Here is a 21066-nt window from a genome sequence, read left to right as displayed (position 1 = left end):
CCCCCCCCACCCCCACCACACACACACAAAAACACACACACACTCAAACACCAAACACTGCTTAATCCCTTGTCATTCTGAGATTCCGGAATCAATAGGGAAGGTATGTACTTACTGTCGGATGCTGCATTGTGGGAAATAATTACAGCAGAGAAACGTCCTTGCTTCTGAATGCGGCTTGTCAGTCACCTTGAAGCCCACACAGGAGGAGTCAGGGAGATAACAATAGGCTCCTATCTGATATGTTGACACCCACAGCTGGAAGAAGACAAAAATCTCAAACTAAACAAACAAAAGCCTTTTTTGTTTTTTTTTCACATCTCGCACGCCAAACCCAAATTGGCTTCAATGAGTCGTCAAAATAGCGAGGCTTCGTTCACGGAAACGTGCATGCCTCACACAAGCAGCTTTCTTTACTTTTACGGTATATAACCTTGTCACCGCGCTGCCGGCGCCGTCTGTCGTCATAGCGATTGTCTGGGTGCTGGTGGCATTGTGCTCGTCTGCGTTGTCACCGCACTGCCTCTCCTGGATTATCTGGCCCTGCCGAGGGACCGGGATCCCGGCGCTGTTCAAATCTCCTCACCGCCTCTCTCATCCGCCCGTGTCTGTACGAGATGTCGAGGTGGAACAGGTTGAACGAGAGGGCGAGCGGGGGATCAAGGTAGAGGGAGGCCGAGGGGGAAGAAAGAAGGGATGTTGAATGAAAGAAAGAAAGGCAGAGGTAAAAAGAAGAGCGGGGAGAAAATGAGGGTTGGGGGAGATGAAGGGGGGGGGGGAGGAGGGAGGAGGGAGGAGGGGGAGGAGGAATTTTCCTCCTCCTGCCGCCGAATTGAAATGTGACAGGCCAGGAGAGGAGGAAAGAAGTGGAGGTTGGCGGACAGAGAACCCCCGTCCCCGTCCCCCCAAAAAATAAAAGACGCCAGATTCCTCCACAGGGTCGCGTGTTCTTTTAGTTTCAAACCGGAAGACGCCGCGCCGCCGTTCCAGCGCCGCCCGAGACGTCTCCATCAAAGCGTCTCCCCGAAAGAGCCCGTCTATCCGGCGCCCCGCAGCGTGTACTCACAACAAGGGCTCTGGTGACACTTCTCCGCGTTCTTCACTTCTCGCTGCTCTATTTGTTCTAGCTCTAAGCTCCCTCAGTGTGCACTGGTAATGCATCTCCCAGAGGTGGAGGGGGAAGAGGGGGGGGGGAGAATGTAATGACTCCCTATGCGACTGCTCTATGGATAAAACGGCCCTATCATAGACCCGGGAGACAGTAGCTGCTTCACTAAAGGTTCTGTGGGGAAGCAAAGCCTGCTATGGGTTCAGTACGATGTTTCTTCCCCTGCGGGGACGTCCTTGACAATGGATGAAACGCAGTCCGTTATCACCGCCTGTCGTCCTGGGTAGCCCACTAAGAGGAGGCTTGTCCCTCGAGGACCCCCCACCACCACCTTCTCTCATCCCCCCCCTTAATGACGAGATAACGCGCTCCACTCCGTCCCAGACTCCCAACATACAGTGCCCTCCAAAAGTATTGGAACAGTGAGGCCAATTCCTTTATTTTTGCTGTAGACTGAAAACATTTGGGCTTGACATCAAACGATGAATGTGAAACCAGAGATCAACGTTTCAGCTTTTATTTCCAGGTATTTACATCAGGATCTGATGCACAAATTAGAAAATATCACCTTTTTGTTCGAACCCACCCATTTGTCACGTGAGCAAAAGTATTGGAACATGTGACTGACAGGTGTGTTTTGTTGCCCAGGTGTGTCCTATTACATACATTATTCAATCAATAAATACCACTGAATGTCTACACTCAGGTTCAGATTGGGTAAGATAGGTTTTGTCTATGCAGACTGTATTCAGAGGTGAAAACAACATGAAAACCAGAGCGCTGTCTTTGGGTGAAAAACAAGCAATTGTGAGTCTTAAAGAAGATGGAAAATCAATCAGAGCCATTGCAGAAACATTGGCCATAGCCAGTACAACCATTTGGAATGTCCTGAAGAAGAAGAAAACTACTGGTGTACTAAGTAACAGACGTCGAACAGGTAGACCAAGGAAAACATCAGCAGTTGATGACAGAAACATTGTGAGAGCTGTAAAGAAAGACCCTAAAACAACTGTTAGTGAGATCAGCAACAACCTCCAGATGGCAGGAGTGAAGGTATCACTATCTACTGTTCGCAGAAGACTTCATGAACAAAAGTACAAGGGCTACACCAGAAGATGCAAACCACTCATTAGCAAGAAGAATAGGAAGGCCAGGCTGGAATTTGCCAAAAAGTACAGAGATGAACCTCAAAAATTCTGGGACAAAGTTTTATGGACTGATGAGACAAAGATTAACTTTTACCAAAGTGATGGAAAGGCTAAAGTTTGGAGAAAGAAAGGAACTGCTCATGATCCCAAACACACAAGCTCATCTGTGAAACACGGTGGAGGTAATGTCATGGCTTGGGCTTGCATGGCTTCTTCTGGGACGGGCTCATTAATCTTCATTGGGGATGTAACACATGATGGCAGCAGCAAAATGAACTCGGAAGTCTACAGAAACATTTTGTCTGCCAATTTAAGGAAAGATGCAACCAAACTGATTGGCAGAGCCTTCATCATGCAGCAAGATAACGACCCAAAACACACTGCCAAAACAACAAAGGAGTTCATCAGGGGCAAGAAATGGAAGGTATTAGACTGGCCAAGTCAATCTCCAGACTTAAACCCTATAGAGCATGCATTTTACCTGCTTAAGAGGAGACTGAAGGGAGGAACCCCACAAAACAAACAACAACTGAAAGAGGCTGCAGTGAAAGCCTGGGAAAGCATCAAAAAGGAAGAATGCAAAAGTTTGGTGACGTCAATGGGTCACAGACTTGCTGCAGTTATTGAAAGCAAAGGATTTGCAACTAAATATTAAGTCTTATTCACTTAAATATGTTTTAAGTATATCTGTTCCAATACTTTTGATCACATGACAAATGGGTGGATTCAAACAAAATTTGATATTTTCTTAGTTGTGCATCAGATCCTGATGTAAATACCTGGAAATAAAAGCTGAAACGTTGATCTCTGGTCTCACGTTCATTATTTGATGTCAAGCCCAAATGTTTTCAGTCTACAGCAAAAATAAAGGAATTCGCCTCACTGTTCCAATACTTTTGGAGGGCACTGTATATCACATAACGCGCCGCGCCATTGCGGAACGACCCCCCTCCCCACCCCCCAACAGAGGCCTCCCTGCACTGCCGTGCAGACGGGTGTCGAAACAAATCCTCCGCGACAATCTTCCCCACCTCCGCCTCCGGCGGCTGGTGCTGGGTCGTACCCAAACGGCGTACGTCAAGTCGCGCTCCTCGGCGTGCCGCGCCGTAGCCTGAGGGCTCCTCTGGGTAGCGGAGTGCACCGGGAGTGGGAGCGCGCGTGCCGGCTCGGCAGCAGGTGAACGGAAACCCTCCTTTGGATTGCAAGTTATGGGGCGAATCTCTCCGGTGCTGCGGATGGCCTGGGGACCCCCCTCTATTGTCGGGTTCAATTTGAAGCAGGGGTGCGTCTCTATCAAGGCACGGCAGATCGAGCCGTTCCCGTCTCCTATGAGACATTTACATCATGTATTGGATTTTGAGAGGCTTCTGAAAGGGAGACTTGAATGTATGTTGAAGGGAGATGGAAGAGGAAGGTATGTGATGCAACGTGACACGGGGGGAAATATTCACAGTGTGTCTGCATTGCACTGATTCACGCGCTGGCGGGCTGTCAAATTCACCGTCTGTCTTCGACATGGATGTCTTCAGTCTCCTTGCATTAGTGACTCGTGCCAGTTTTGCCTGGGCTATTGAGAGTGATCCACCATCTCAGCTCACTCTGGCAATAGCTCCATCGAGGTGCCAGGATGAGCTTCTCTTTACCAAACACCTCCCGTGTCCTTCCTGTTCTCGGCGGGCGAACGCTACCCGATTATCTGTGCTTCTGCAGCCGTGGCCCATTCACAACCCCTGCACATATTCATGAGAGAACTATATCACCTCGAAACACAATGGTCCACGGTCTAGCTCCCCTTGAGGAAGAAGGAAACTCCGCTCCCGGCTGGCCGGGCACAATGTTGTTGCTTCCTGCCATCCATTACTGTGTGGATGCGTCCCGGACTCGTGACTGGGGCAACGCAATACCGTCTCAATTACCTTGTCAGCGCCGGGCTTTGTCCAGGAAGTCGCAAGCTCATCGCTTCTCAGCTAAGCTGCTTCTCCAGAGTCGTGATATTGTTGTATTCACGTTATTATTATTTTTTTTACCCAGATAAGGTAATGGTGTTTACTGACTCTAGACGTCTGTAACTTGAAACAGCTTGAGGTAGAGATGAAAAAAGAAATCTGTGCTTCATTTGTAAAGACGTTTTGAATTTTTCATTTATTTTCTTCGCCTTCCTCACTGGCACCGGCTGATAGCACTAGCAGAGCTTAGCAAACGCAACTCCAGATTGCTTCTTTGCCCTCCCTCCCTCCTTCTCCCCTCTCCTATGCTTCTCCTCGTCCTCCCCTTCGTCCCACTCTCTCCCTATTCCCCCCCTCAGAGATGAATACATTTATCAAGTGCCTGAAGTGAGAGTGAATAATTGTACCGCTACAGCTACTAGCATGGCTCATGTCTTTCTTTCTCTCTTTCTTTTTCCATTCCCTACCCCTCTTTAACCGTAAGCGCTTCGGAATACGTTTACCAAGGGGCCCCTCATCGCCCGAAGCCTCAACCCACCTCTGTCAGAAAACCGGCGGTAATGATCGCCGCCGGGTAGATGAAGCTATTAGTTTGACGCCCCAAAATAATGTCAGTGGCTTTGAACCTTCCCCCCCCCTCTCTCTCAAACCCGACAGAGACCCTCCAAACAAAGGCTTGGTTCCAGGGTGAAATGTATCCCGCTCAGCCCAGCAACAGAGTCAGCAGCAACCCCCCTCTCATTTAGCCTCTTTCTGCGCCACCCCACTGTGGCTGGGAGCCTTAACAACCAATTAAAACGAACGGGAGGATTGCTAAAGCGAGTGCGTTAGCGTCAGGTGCTATGTTACCGTAGACCCAGCGTGTAGCTTCCTCGCCGGCTCATCCGAGCTCAGCTCACGGAGGGAACACTTCGCACACTGCAGTGCTATTTCAGGAACCGCTGTAAGGAAGACAGGAAATGACAAGTCTCTCCCTGAGGGCAGCACTGGGGGAGAGAGAGAGAGAGACAGAACGAAAGAGAGGAAGAGAAAAAGGGAGCGAGAGGAGAGAGAGAGAGAGAGAGAGAGAGAGAGAGAGGGGAGGGAGAGGGTGGGAAGTAGGGAAAGAGAGGGAAAGAGAGAGAGAAGGAGGGCGGGATGGAGGCGAGAGAGAGAGAGGAGGTAAGACACGGAAAAAGGAGAGGGAGAGAGAGAAATACAGACAAGATGGAGAGAGGTGAAAGAGAGAAGAGAGGAGGTGGGAGAAAGAGAGAGGGAGTGAGAAGGAGAGATAGGGAGAGAAGGAAGGCCTAGAACCATCGAGCAGCAGGAGGTGATTCCTCTCTGCCTCTACACACACGGACCACAGACTCATCTTTGATTCAATGCTCCACAGGCACACTGGGGGAATATTTGTCTGACACCACCATCTCTCGCTCTCTGTCTCTCCTTTTTTCGCTCTCGCTCCATGTCTGTCTTTCTCCATCGCTGTTAACCTTTAACCTTCATCCCCTTCATCATCCCCTTTCTGACGTCGCCACTCAGCTGCTGCAGCTGTCTCTTGCTCACTTCCTCTCTCTCACTTGTTTTTTCTCTCTCGCATCACTGACCAAACCAGTGTGCATGTTTGATTGGAACATCCGAAATTACAATTTGAAAAGATGCACGCCACATCTGTATGACCCTCGAGCAATAGGGTCGAGATGACTCATCTCTCTCTCTCTGTCTCTCTCTCTGTCTCTGTTTCTCTCTCTGTCTCTCTCTCCTCCTCTCTCTCTCTGTTTCTCTCTCTGTCTCTCTCTCCTCCTCTCTCTCTGTCTCTGTCTCTCTCTCCTCCTCTCTCTCTGTCTCTCTCTCCTCCTCTCTCTCCTCCTCTCTCTCCATCTCCATCTCTCCAACCACCCCACCTGAATTGGCTCTGAGTCTTTTACGTAAGGCCCCAGGAGCATGTGCAGTACCGGGCGCCGAAAGGAGGCTCCGAGTGACAGGTGAGCCTGGGACGTTAAAGAGGAGCGGGCGGAAACAACAAAAACACACCCTGGAGAGGACGAGAGGAGAGAGCTCCGAGCCAGCTCTCTCAGAGTTGTAGACAGCTTGACTTTTCCCTCAGTGTGATTGTTTGAAAGCCTTTTCGTTGAAATGCGTGTGCGACTGTGTGTCTGTGTATGTCTGTCAGTGCTCTGGTCACTGTGTGTGTGTGTGTGTGTGTGTGTGTGCTGTCACATTACCTCTGTTGGAAGCAGCTATCGAAGGTGGAGAGAGGAGGATTGTGCGGAATTGAGGCCTCTACTTTTGGGAAGGGCTGTGAGGGAGGAGAATGCGCACACACACACACACACACACACATAGGCAGACACACACAGACGCCCATTCATAGAGACACACAAACGGACACACACACACAACTCCCTCAGGTGCCATCTGCAGATGAGTGGGTGTGGCTCATTAGCACGCCGGCAATATTAGCTGTCGTGTTCTAGCTACTTCCATGGTACGTGCTACAGCGGCGCGTCACGTCGCCATCAACGTTTACACAACGCCGCTGTTGAGCTGTCACAAACAACAATACCTCTCTAGTTATCTGTTCCGGTATTGAAAAAAAAAAAAAAAAAACCTTATCTGAGTCCTTCAGGAACAAATTTTCTTGCAACAGTGAAGTGGCTTTCACACACATAATTTACCTCATAGTATCAGGGCTTTAGTGTAGCTCATTCTTAGAGCATTTGGCTGCATCCCAAGAGGTCCCAGATTGAAATTTGCTCTGGATAAAATTGTCTGCTAAATGAATTTATTATTGCGTTATTATTATATCTGAGCTACTCTCCTGTGATTAAAATATACAGGTTTTTGGAATTGATTCCCATCAAACTTTATGTACCAAGTTTTACCGAGCTGCATACAGGATATGCATTGTTACAGGTCTGAGACACTTAATAAATGCTTCCCTGCACCTGCCAACAGGCAGTGCTGTACAGAGACATTTCTTTATTCTCTGAGATCATACAGGAATGGATTAACAGTATTGCTCCTTATGTTTGTGTTTTGTTGTTGCTCTCTTGGATGTGATTCAAAGCCTGTGCTTGGTATCTGGGAAAAAAACACTAATATTTCTGTTTCCTCGAGCTTTAGTGCATGTGAACAATGCCACATGCACGCAACAGACAGACACACACACACACACACTCACACCATACACCTATCTCCAGGGCCACAGTGCAATAACAGTACTTATCCTAAGAGTCCGACAGCTCAGCAGTAGACAACTGTACAGAAATATCCTACAATAGTGTGGTTGGTCACTTCATCCAAGGTTTTCCTTCTGTGGCTCGACAATGAAAGACCGACCTCACTCATTTGGAAGCCTGGAATGGCAGTGGAATCATACATGTACTTCAGGAGTGATTTCACTGTTTGTTCTCAACTGTTCAACAAAACATGAGGAGGGAAACTTTTTAAATCTCCATTTGAAGGTCGTAGACAACACTACTACAACAACTAGTACTTTTTACTGGTCAAAAAATCCCCACCAATCCCTGAGGATGAGTCTAGATAGTGTAGCGACGGAGCAGATAGTCTGCTAAGGTCCCATCTGCAGCCGGGTACATACGTCAAGATTTTACATTTCACAAATGACAGATTAAATGTCAGTCTCGTCTCCTTGGCACAGTTGGACTTCCTGTTGATGGGCTGCTGGGAGATGGAGTCTCGGAGTCAGATGAATCTCCCGTTTGATTGATTGGCTTCATTTCCTTAATGGAGCCACTCAAATCAGCATCAGTCTCCTTGGTGTTCCGCGGCTGAGGGCAGGAGACATGAGTGTGTCGTTCGGGACCCCTTACACGTGTGTGTGTGTGTGTGTTGTTTTATCTGCTTCAACCAGCTGGATTTTCTCCACACCTAAGCACATCTCCAGGTGACAGAAAAAAGAAAAGATGGGAAACAGAAAACGCCCACACACGTGTGTACACACACTCAAACACGCGCTGTGTTAATGCGCGGGGTCGATAAGACGTTCCTCTTTGTAGGCGTCGCCAGGTGCGATCGAGGGATGACAGGCGTAGAGGAGGGATGATCACAAGGAAGACCAACTTCAGGCTTGGTCATCCGGTGCCCCTCTGCACATCTCTGCCTTCCAGTCTAGCCACAGCTATTAATATTTCAGCAGGACATCAAACCCAGCAGGGAAGGGAAATTTGTCAATAATTGATTCTCCAATATAAGTCCCCAGAGATTTGTCTGTGCATGTTTGCGTTTGGAAGTGTTTGGATGTGTGTATCAGACACACACACACTTTGTACATGAGCTGGTGTGTGCGTGCATTGTGTGTGTGTGTGTATGTGTGTGTGTGTGTCTTTAGACCCCAATTTCATCTTGAAACCCAGGGCCTTCTCTTTCGTGAGAACAAAATGATATCTCTCAGTTATCTTCTGTCAACGCCAGCGCCGGGTTGATTTGCGGTCCCTGATACGGAAACTAACAGCCCATCAACGCTACATCGCAGGGATGAAAACGCATCATCACCCAGTCGCATCTCAGGTATGGGAGATGTAATGCGATTAGGGTGCGACTGTGGTGGCTCTGCCCCGCGCGGAAACTCATTGGAGCCGACATGGCTGTCAGATTAGACTGGGAGGGAGCCACATCAAAGCTCCTCAGAGAGAAAGAGAGCAGGAGGAGAGGGGGGGGAGATAGAGGGAGAGATAGTGAGGGACTGAGAGAGATGACGCCAGTGTGTGTAAGAGTGGAATAGAGGTCAACTATGTTTTAGAAAACAAAAACTCCTATTTTCTCCCAGTCCGAGGATTTAGCTAGAAGTTTCTCTACACTGATATTTCGCTTTTGGTTTTCTTGACCTTTCACAAAGTCCGTACACGAGTTATCCTTTGTTATGTTGCAATCTCAAAACGTGTCAGTGAATAATGTACGCAGATAAAACATGTCCTTGCTTACGGTTTTACAGTGAATCTTTGACAGTCAACATCAGCGCTGCTTACACTGGTGTTGCATTAAACAGCGGTGCGCTAAAACCTGAGAGCGGATGTTTCGCTGATGACGGAAACATTATTAGGAATCTTCCAGAAGGAATGTTGTTTACCTCAATGCTGGAAGTGGGCTACTGCCACAACTACTTCTGTACTCAGTGAAGCATTGTTCCTTTAACCAGCATGACAGCAACCACTTTACCATTCTGAAAGGGAGAGGGAGAGGGTTGTGTGAAGTGTACTAACTATGTGACACTGTAGGATTTTCTGTCTGGTTGGGCACACTCCTCTCAGTACTGTAGCATGTTGTAAAATTGATCCTGCAAAACGGACACCATGTACATCCATGTGAATTTGATCATTGGTATTCAACAGACTCCCATATATGTCCTGTCTCCCTAAATCCTCCTTTTTGGCTTAGGATGTGTCACGTCTGAACCCAATGACCAATCCCCTGCATTGGAACCTGCTCAGCTGGTCACAGTTTCTTCATTTATTATGCAGCAGCTTGGACGGCCATTTTGGCTCCATGCATGATATTACCTCCTTAATCCCCCATGCGGTTCCACGGAACTTGGCGTCCATTTTGGCTCAGCCTGGGCTCGCCGCCTCCCTGCAGCTTCCACCAGTCCATCGCTTCATTACCTGTAAATGTGAGTAAATAACAGGATGAATGCGGGTGCCAGGGCAATGAAGTGTGCCATCAAGCAGAATACGTCGGCTTCTGCTAAGGCTTTTAGCTCAGGCCCAGACCTGACAGATGCTAATATATCTGCTGTGAGGTGAATTATTGCAAAGAACGCACACATACAGAGGGGAAGAGACAGGGGGGAAAGAAGACAGAACGGCTATTAAACAGGAACGAGAGAAGCGAGAGTGAGAGAGCGAGTAAGAGGGAGAAGGAGTGTAGCGAAGAAGAAAGTGGGAGCGAGAGAGAAAGAGAGAGGCTGGGGAGGGAGATGGATAGATAGATGGGATTGAGTGCCCAGATGTCTCGTTGAGTGGTTATTCTCCGTTTGCGAAAAACATCACCTTTCTCTTCTTTCCTCGCTCTTTCTTGCTTTTCCATTGATGGTCTAGTGGTTTTCGGCAAAGAAGAACCACAATATGCTTGTTGTGTACTGTTTCACAGTGGTCTGTTGAAGGAAAAATGAAAAGAAACAGCCTCTCTCTCTCTCTCTCTCTCTCTCTCTCTCTCTCTCTCTCTCTCTCTCTCTCTCTCTCTCTCTCTCTCTCTCTCTCTCTCTCTCTCTCTCTCTCTCTCTCTCTCTCTCTCTCTCTTTCTCACTCGCCGCTTTTCCAAGAACTTTTGATAATAGATCAGAGGCATACACACACAAACACACGCACAAAAACACGTACACAAACACACACACACACAGAAAAGGCCATGTCATATCTACTCTTCATCTACCTCCCAGTGGACTGTGGTTTACTTCGGCTTACGCACACACACACACACACACCCAGTTCCACTGTCACACTAACACACACTGATGTCTGGGCCTTGGGAGTGCTCCCCGAAGCTGGACTCATAACCCTGCAGGTCATGAAAAACCAAAGAGACTTAATGAAAGTCAACACGAACCCTAACACACTCCCAGTAACCGAGGCCTGCATTGGTGCAGGGGATCCCAGTGACACAGCGAGGAGGTGCTGCCATGTATTCAAAGCAGGACAGGACAGCATCCAGACATATAGTATGTAGAACATGTCACATGGCTAAGCAGATTTAGTATGTTTTTTGGGGTCAGGACCAAAGCCAGGCTCAGGGTGAGTAAGAAGACCACAAGCTACTCTCCTACTCAAGCCATGGACCATTAGGGCAGCAGGGGACATGAGAGGATGGATGGATAGAGGGAGGGGGGAAAAGTGTTTGTGATAGAGAGACTGTGTGTATGTATGTGTGTGTGTGTGTGGACAGAGAGGGAGAGGGTGTGTGGAAGCGAGAGAGGCCGAGACAGAAAAAGGGGAATGTGTGTGTGTGTGTGCAAGAGAACTATGGACATCCAGGCTGGTTCTAGATTCCCATCTATGCTGCCATCTGGGACTCACAGCTCCCTAACATGTGCATTATGTACACATGTATGCGTGGCGGTTGTGTCGAATACACCCGTTCAGTAAAAAATGACAATTCTCATGGACTACACAAAATGCATGGCAGCACTAAGTCCCCTACATCCATCAGACAGGGACACGGATTCATTAGGACAAATCCATCGAGGTTGGCAATAAAGCTGATTGGTCATCGGGGTTTCTCCTATCAAACGCAGGATCGTTCCCAAGCCTCTGCTCGTGTAAATGACTGCCGTCGTCTCCAAATGGAATCGGCAGTGCATCCAGACAGTGCAAGTAAACACATTAGCCTTTGTGGTGCGGCCCGTTTGTTTTGGAGCCTCCGTTTTGACTCGGATAATGTTTTTGTGACGCGTTCCTTTTTCATGGTTGCACGGGGGGACGCCGCAGTGTGGGAGAGTGGGCTTGAAGGCTTATTGCTGTTACAGGGTCTGACATCATGCTACGCATCATTGTAGCGGCCGTGCTAATTTTACCACGGCCGTGAATGAGACGGAGGAAAAGGGAGGGGAAAGAGAGAGGGGGAGAGAGATGGAGATAGTCAGAGATTGAGGACGTTGATAAGAGAGAGGGAGAGAGAGGGAGAGGGAGAGAGAGAGGGTGGGAAAGAGAGGGAAAGAGAGGGAGAGAGAGGGAGAGAGAGAGAGAGAGAGAGGGAGAGAGAGGGATAATGGAAGAAAGAGTTTGATCCAAGACGATTACTGTTCCGCAGATGGATGGAATCAAAGCACGGGTGTGGAGAGGATGTGCTCGTGAACAAAGGAGGGGAAAGAAAAGGGGGGGTGAGGAGAAGAGGAGGAAGGGGGGAGAGGTTTTAATTGAAGCCGCTCAGCAGCGGCACAAAAGAGATAGATTACAGGAACTACAGTCTCTCACTCGTTTTCATCCCCCCCTTTCACCATGCGCTTTGAAAAAGAGACAGACATAAAGGCGAAGTGACAGAAGTTGTCAGCGCCAATAGATTTTTTTCTCTCTTTTTCTCTATCCTCCCCCTCTCTCTCTCTCTTTCTCTCCTCTCACACTAGCTTTGAGTTCACTACACTGAAGTCTGTCTCTGAAAATGAAAACTAGGAAACTAAAGTATTTGCAGATTTTACACAGAGTTCAATGGGAAAAAGTGAGAGAGAGGTGAGGACCAGGTAGAGGCAGTAACATTTCCATCTTCTTTTTCGTACAGGATTTCTGCTATGCCGGCGCCTTTGCACTGTGTTGAATCTACAAGAGCCCCGCAAACAAGCTGAAATAGCTTTACCACACTCATTCATAATAGCAAATCCACAGCTACATTGACTTCCTGGATAGTCATATTGACATCCTGTATGGATCCTCTTCCTAGCATGCTGATGCTCAAACCACCCACTATGCCCCGCCCACCATCAATCCAATACGCCAATCAGTAGGTGTATCGAAACAGCTTTCACACCTCAGAGAGATCCATCCTTCCAGTCTTGATTTGGTCATCCATCCTCTCTGCCGGTATTTGGCTAATGACTACAACTCCCATGCTGTAATAATGAAACTGCATCTAATTTAGTGTAATTGAATTGGGAGAAGGAAGCGGTTGATAGGATATGGAGATTGCAGGGTTAGTGTTGCGTACCCTTCGTAAAGCCCAAGGATGGTACCAAACTGCATTCAGATGACTGCATTCACTCTGCTCCCCACGTGCACCCACGCACGCGCACACACCAGACACGTTCATATACACACTATTATCCAGAAATATGTTATACCATTAAACCTTATGGGTTGTGTGTTTGTATATGTGTGTGTGTGTGGGCAGTGACATCACACTGCATTTTTATTTCTCTGCGATTGTTGCCATCAGGTCAGCCCCCCTCAAGCTCCGAATGTGCTTCACCTCATGAATATGCAAACAGCCCCTGGCCAATCACAACGCACGACGGCACACCTCACTGTGACTCACCACCAGAGAACAGGCGCACGCACGCACACAAACACACAGACACACGGCATGTGGCTTTTTAGGGCAAATACTCCTTACTTGCGTGCTTTCCAGCTAGGTATTGATGAAAGCACAACCCGCATCCATCGAAAAGGAATTTGAGGCTTACCCCCAGACTGACCTTTCATCTCAACCTTAGACACACATGCACACACACACCCACTCACACACACACACACACATCCCCCCCACACACAGACGCACAAACACATTCTCCCCTCGGGGCACAGTCACAGCCCTAATGGAAGGGACCCTGCCACAATAACCTTTCTCTCAGTTCTGTCCATGAACCCTTGATGGAGGGCCTAATGTTCCCTTTACACCAGTACTTCATACCAGCACTCACTGCTCTCCTCCTTCACCCTCCTCCTCCTTCGCCCTCCTCCTCTCCTCCTCCTCCTTCTTCACCCTCCTCCTCTCCTCCTCCTTTGTCTTCACCCTCCTCCTTCTTCGCCCTCCTCCTCTCCTCCCTCTTCTTTCTTCACCCTCCTCCTCTCATCCTGCTCCACTGGGATGCTAAAAAGCTCTTGTTTTCTTCCTTCTGTTTCACCATGTTGCTAGCAAGCGCTACGCTAAAGAGCCCTTCGGTATACACTCATTGGGCCGTTTTACTGTTACGCTGGGTCGTTTAAGGGTTCTCTCTGGTGGTGGTAAACCACTGATGGTATGTGTGTTTGTGTTTGTGTGTGCGGGAACCTGGACTTTGTAGTTCCATCAACGTTGTTGTGGAATACTTAGCTAAGATATTTTTTTGTGTGCCTAAAGTTTGTCCCTCAGGAGTTAGGCTAGGCAGGCTGCCAAGCAAACACACACACAGATGACACCGATGTGTCACACTTCTGGCAGCTCGTGCAGAGGATATCACTGACACGGACTGTGTTCACGCCTCATGCGTTTCAGACCTCGTGGAATCCTTCTGGTGGAGTGTGACGCTAAATATTCAGGCCAATATGGCGCCTCGCTCTGTGTGTGTGTGTGCGCGTGTGCGTGTTTGCCGTTTATTCCCCCTCCGCGTCAGGAGGAGAGCCCAAACATACCGTGAAATAGTGCCAGCCAAGAGAGAGCTCCACAGCCCTCTTGGCGTTGTGTGTTTTCACACTTCCTGAATCCTAAACAAGGATTTATTTCTAGATGACGCACCAAGCAGGTAGAGGGGCGGTTTGTAACCTATAAGCCCAAGCCACTACATGTTCCTTACTCGAAATTGATGAGATTTTCAAGTGCGATTCTTAAAGTACAATTGAAAGTCATGGAGTGTAAGATAACGCTTGCTGCCCTCACGGTGAAATGGAGAGTAAGTAGTAGCCAGTTTGGTGGCATTAACTGTAGACCTGTTGATAATACATCTTCCCTTGAAGAGAAATGGAACAGGAATTTCACTGCAGAAATGGTAACCTTGTGTTGTGAATTACTCTTTGGGGCCTATTTTGTTTTACCACCAGGTTCCCACTCAATGACTTACACAAGACGCTAGATTGTACTTGCTACAGTCGCGACATTACATTAGCCTCTTAAACATTTCTTCATTTACATTCTAATAAGTTAGTTGGAAAACAATCCAACATCCGAGTCATTGTCAAAGTGCTTCTCAATTGGGTCTGCGACTGTGTTTTTGAAGGTGTGTAGGTATTGAGCAGGCAGAGACCTGTCGATAGCCTTTTAAAACAATGAGCTTCCTTATCAGACGGTGTTGCTCCCTCGGGAGTGCTAATGCTAATGCGGATGCTAAGCTGTGATCAGTGAGAGGCTAATGAGAGTCACCATGAGGTGAGATGCTAACACTAGCTCGATGACGTTAGCGCTCGGAGGACTGATTTTTCACCCACAGTTATCCATCTTCCTTTTGATTTCTTTTCATCTCCTGAACACAAACCAAGGTCTCACCTTTCAAACTGCCATTTGTTTATCGAATGAATACCCACCCTCGTATCTCCCTGCAACTCCCTTAAGACATCATTAAAGAGACATGCCGATGTTTTAACGACTCTGCCAGCGAACCAGCCGATGAGATCGCAGGGTGATTCGATTCTCCATTTTACAAGATGACATCACGCTCATTAGTGCTCTTCGGGAGCCAATCGTGCTAACGTTGTCCAGGCCATCAACGCCGACACGGTGATCCATCACGACCCAAGGACACAAAATTGTCGCTCAACAATGCCCTTATCTGTCACCGGGCAGATAACTCCCCAACTAGGTGAAAGTGAGTTCCCATTGGCTGCTCTGTGGATAAGAAGCCAATGAACTTCGGCTGACAGTTTTGAGGAGGACTTCATCTGATGTAATTACCTGTCAGTTGATCCGACGTGCTGTGTGACTGAGTGGCAGGCTCAGCGCTGGTGATTACCATGCCAGTCGGAGTGGCCTACTGAGGGGCATGATGGGAAGAGGAGGGAGAGAAGAACGACCTTTGACCTTGGAAGCTGGCAGCTCAAAGGAAGTGTCTTTTTGGCAATGTCCTCTATACTTTTTCCACTTCGCAGTCGTCTTGTTACCATTCACAGCTTCATCTTGGTGAACGAACGCGCAGGGATAAAATAACAGGACTTCATCTGTGTGTGACCTTGAGATGCCAAGTCAACAACCCTGGCATAATCCCTGCGTGCAGCACGGTAAACCCAAACACATCTCTCTCTCTCTCGCTCACTTTCTATCTGCACACACATAAACTCTCTAATTCACTAAGTGATGGAAGGAAAGCGATGGTCGTGTGTAATTGCTTCCCCCCGAGAGAAAGCAAGAGAGCGTGGGAATGTCAACATAATTAGTTCCCCTTTCTGACTCCTTTTTATGACTCAGACCGTGGTGACATTCTCCTGCACATATCATACCAGGAGATAAGAGAACCCCGCACACTGTGGTGTGAGGCCTTCAGGAAGGGTGTTGGCAGTATGTCTCTCAACACTGGGCTTGCCCAAATCATTGTGTATTTGAATGTTACTCACTCTAGTCACACACAGAAAAACACTACCTATTTATCTATCTATCTATCCGTCCATCCATCATCTACCTATACCTACCTATTTATTCACAGTAATCGATCTCGTTATTCACCCCCCTCCTCCTCCTCCTCCTCTCTCTCTTTCTCTCTCTCTCCTCAGTTCTGGGTGGTGTGGAGTCCAGGGGTGTCCTGAGGAAGATCAGTGACATGCTGGAGGTGATCCTCAAGAGGATGGACAGTCTATCCAAGCTGGACAACGGCACCAGCAGTGACACCCGCCGCCTGGATGAGCTCAGCTCGGCCATCAACAGGTACGGTCTGGATATATATCTGCTGTTGGTACGGTCTGGATAGATATCTGCTGTTGGTACGGTCTGGATACATATCTGCTGTTGGTACGGTCTGGATAGATCCTGCTGTTGGTACGGTCTGGATAGATATCTGCTGTTGGTACGGTCTGAAAAGATCCTGCTGTTGGTACGGTCTGGATAGATATCTGCTGTTGGTACGGTCTGGATAGATCCTGCTGTTACTCACATCTGGAAGGTTGGAGATAAGAGTTGTAGGTTTTAGGGGTGCGGAGATGTCCCTACCGATGCCGAGAGACCATTGAAAGGTCTCCACTAGTAAATACTGTAGCCAAAGGGCAGGGAAAGTGTTAACACATAGGATGATCACAACCTTTTGTACCCCTCCAATTTTGGGTAGGTTTCTATAGGGTGAACAAGGAGTTAGTACTGTCTGGATAAGAGAAGCGCTCCAGGATGAAGTCGGATGAAATTCGCTCCTCAACTCAGAATCTCTAGAATCAGACCTCGTTAAACGACAAGAGCTGTTCTCAGGTTCCCCTCTGCATGGGGAACTGTGAGCGGAAGGTGTGATTAATAGGGTCTGGCACGGGTGTTAAGTAGAATCAGTGTCTCTTCTAACCATTCTGCTCCACAGTGGTAATATTCTCTGGTACCTGGTTTCTACTCTGTAACACTGCGAGTAGCCCGGTCAGTCTAATAGAGGCTTCCAGAAGCTCCACATTCACATGAACGGATCGTATAGACAGCTGTATGAGTTGAATCGTGTATTGTGTGAGGATTTTTTGTGCTGTAAATGGTACAGTGGAGGATCAGGGATTCGAAGAAAAGTCCCATTCTGTAGATGATGTCACACACACACACGTATACTTTCGTCTTGAGAAGTGTGTGTATGTGTGCTTCAGAGTTACTGGGTTCCCTAAGGTGACCTGACTTAGGATCAGGGAACAGGACCAAATCATAGCACCCTGACCAAGCATCCTCCCTCAACAATTATTGGCCCCGTTACACACAGGCATACACACACTAAACCACACTTACACGCAGTGTGACCGCTGCAGTATACGCCATGTCTTTCTCCGCTCCAGTGATTATGATTCTCATTCCATCATCACTCCATCACTCCTTCTGACCTCCCTTCCTCTCCCCTTTCCCCCTACTCCCTTTCCCCCTCCTCCCTTTCGTCCTTCCCTCGCTTTCACACTAGAGGTGCGAGAGCAATGTGGCGGGGGGGGGGGGGGGGGAGAGCTCAATGGGATTTTCCCTAGAGGTTATTGAGGGGGAGGGGGATAACAGATAGACGGCCCTGGCAACAGTTGTAGTGTTTCACACGCACACACAAGCACACACACACACACACAGACGGGCGCTCATCTTTGTGTGAGCTTCATTTCGGCTGACATACCACCGTGTAGGAGCGAACAGGGCGCCGTGTCTGAGGCCCCAGCCTGCGATTCGCCCACAGGGCAGGCACTCGTTAGTGAAGGAGCAGAAAGAAATAACAAGAAAGGGAGCGGGGAAGGAGAAAGAGAGAGAGAGCGAGGGAAAGAGAGAGAGAGGGAGAGAGAGAGGGAAAGAGAGAGAGAGCAAGGAACGGAAGAGAAAAGGAGACTTGCACTCTTATTCAGTGTCTCAGTCGAAGAGGGCAAATCGGCCCTCTGGTCTTTGTTAGCTCCCACAGTCCACTTTTCTTCAGCCTCTTCCGATAACTGTCTCCCAAAGCATGCATCAACCCACGTTACCCAGGAGAAACTAGGGGGTACATTTTGTTTCATAACACTCCCACTCCAGTTGACCCCCCCCACATCTCAACAAACTAGAGCAGGATCTTTCCGGTTCATTATCTTTCTTAACATAGCGAAGGCAACTGTCGCCCCTAAATCACAGGTACACAACGAACGGTGGAGGAACAAGAGACACTAGAGGTGAGACTTCCACTCGTGGATGATTCTAGAAGCTTGTGGTGTGGCGTTACCCGCTGGGGAGTGATATGACATGGGGAGTGACAGAAGCAAGCGCGGTGAAGCGCAGTGTGAGGGTTTTTTTTCTCTCCCAAAGTGCAGACGCGTCCCCACATACTGGTGGCGGTGTCACATGTCTGTTCTTGGCCCTGAGAGCAAGGGCTGATGGGACACGATGATCGCCACCCAGCAAACCTCATGAGAACACGCTCATTAAGGAAAGGGAGAGACAGAGAGACAGAGAGACAGAGAGACAGAGAGACAGAGAGACAGAGAGACAGAGAGACAGAGAGAGAGAGACAGAGAGACAGAGAGACAGAGAGACAGAGAGACACTTTGACCACCCTTTCACAGTGACCACAGTGAACGAAAGAGAGCACAGACTCATCTATCTGTCTGTCTCCTTAGCAACTCCCCCTCTCTCTTTTTCCTTTCTCCTACTCCCCCCCCCTCCCACCTCCCCCTTGTTTTCTTTTCTCTATTGATTTCTTCGGTCATTATTTCTCCCGTGCTCTCTCTCTCTCTCTCTCTCTCTCTCTCTCTCTCTCTCTCTCTCTCTCTCTCCTCAACCTCTCTCGCGACTCCGTCTGATTTCGCTCATTTGCAGAGGAAAGCATCTGTCTCTGTTCATCGTGTGGAGAAATACTCATCCTGGAGAGGCGGCGGCAGGGGCCATCAAATATGTATATCGTTGTAGTCGTCTTTGATCGCGATTATCATTTAATGCTACAGTTCTACAGTTTTGTTCGCCCTCCTCAGAAGCCTGGCGATGTCGGCGGTTCGCCTCTCTGCAGGCGGAGCCTCCTGGTTCGGTCGTTCTTTTCATCTGTGTCTCTCCTTTCGGTGTGTCTTTGTCTCTCCCGCCCCTTCTCTTCCTTTGGGTGTTTCTCCCTACCATCTTTCCTTTGCTCCCTTCCCCTTGCTCAGTGCTCCTTGGCTTCCCTTTGTTAATCCCTCCTACTCTCCTTTGGCTCTCTCTTCCTCCCTTTCCCCTTCTCTTTCGCTCCTTCTCGCGGTCTTTCTCCGGAGATAGCCTTGTTGTGACCGGAGATGGATTTTTGGCTAAGCAGGTCACATCTTTTCCAGGGTATGTCAGCCAGTCCCACAGTCACACAGGCACTATGCTCAGGATCTAACTAGGGGATACACAGGCCACTTCCCAGGGGCCCCCCTAAGAAGGGTCATGGCCCGACCAATGAGAGTTCAGCTTTGTATGAGGTCACCAGAAAACTCAACTGGATCCGTTTACCACAGACTTGTGTCTCTTTGTGTTGACGTGACATGTCTTCTTGAGTATCTTCTTGGAGTTGATCATTTAAAGAAGTCACTGTCCTTTTTTTTCAGCGTCGTTTTTTGAACCATCTGTGAATGTAATCTGCCATGCTGGACATGCTTCTCAGCTTTCCACCTACAAAACATCCAAGTCATTGACTAGTTTGCACTTGTAGTTTGTGTTTGACAGATGCAAAAAAAGCTAATTATTCTTTGTTTAAATACCCCCCCCCACACACACACACACTCACACACACTCACACCATCCTCTGGAGACTCACCCTGTAGTTCTCATCAAGACTGGACAGATAGTCAATGAAGCAGCTTTGCAATCCATTTGTTCCTCATTCAGGCAAACGTGCTAGCGGTCCCTAACATTTTCTTAGAGAGAAGAAGAGGCTGTTAGCTTTCTTTGGCTATCTTTCACATTAGCAAGGGTTAACTGCTGTTTGCCGATTAGGCAAAACAGCCAGATGTGCTAACACCCACATGTAGGTGAACGCTTGCTTGTACATGCAAATAAACACAAACACACTCCAAGATACACACACTTTAACAGTACAGCCAGTCCACTTACTGAAACTATTGCTCGTCCCTGTATTGTCTGCAGTATCTACTCTTGTCAATTACACGGTGCATCTCTTATCTCCTTTCTCACTCTGTCTCTCTCTTTTATTTCTCTCTCCCTCTTCCGTTATTCTGTAAAAGAAAACTACCCTCAGAGCATGCAGTAGAAGCCTTGTTCTGTCTGGTATTGTACTCGGGCAACTCTCTTATCCTGCTGAGGAAATTGTGCTGGCAATGTCGGCCTCTTTCCATTTCACGCTCCAACCAAGTGCTGCACAATTAGCATCTCTGCAGCCAGTTAGCATTGCTTTACATCTGTTCAGAGAGGGAGAGAGGGAGAGAGGGAGAGAGGGAGAGATAAAGAGGGTATAATTGTCTGGAGGGAAGGTGAGGGTGGAAGGATGGAGTGAGACAGAGGAGGAAATCTAAAAAAAGAGTTGCGTCGAAACGGAGACAAAACGTGAGAGGAAGGAACAAGAAAGCAGAGAAGAGTTTAATAAGTACAGGTTTGTTATTCACTTTGAATTCGGTGAGAGCAGATGAAGCCGCGGAGCTTTTGACAGATTGTAACTGGGAAGGCTAGCTGGGGTGATTCACCAATTCTCCCTCTCAAACTCGGATCCTTTCATGTCAGCTTACAGAAAGCTGATCAAAGTGCAAAATCATAGGTTGTCTCACCGTTCCTTCTGTTCCTTCTGTTTGTGTGTGTACCTGTGTGTGTGCGCTTGCCTGTGTGTGTGTCTGTGTGTGTGTGTGTGTGTGTGTGTGCTTGCCTGTGTCTGTGTGTGTGTGTGTGTCTGTGTGTGTGTGTG

At 48.3% G+C, this 21066-nt stretch overlaps 1 protein-coding gene across 1 annotated transcript in view; it reads left to right on the top strand.

Annotated features, from left to right (window-relative positions):
* The window catches only part of LOC124483702 (alpha-1,6-mannosylglycoprotein 6-beta-N-acetylglucosaminyltransferase B), a 37020-nt gene that overhangs the window by 6539 nt on the left and 9415 nt on the right, over window positions 1–21066 (top strand). The window contains exon 3 of the mRNA XM_047044248.1: window positions 16307–16457. Within this exon, the coding sequence (XP_046900204.1) occupies window positions 16307–16457 (151 nt within the window). The remainder of the gene's footprint in view (window positions 1–16306; window positions 16458–21066) is intronic.

The sequence above is a fragment of the Hypomesus transpacificus genome, chromosome 21 (genome assembly GCF_021917145.1).
Source record: "Hypomesus transpacificus isolate Combined female chromosome 21, fHypTra1, whole genome shotgun sequence".
In the NCBI taxonomy this organism is placed as follows: Eukaryota; Metazoa; Chordata; class Actinopteri; order Osmeriformes; family Osmeridae; genus Hypomesus; species Hypomesus transpacificus.
Note: the sequence above shows the minus strand (reverse complement) of the source record. Positions and strands in the feature narration are given on the sequence as shown.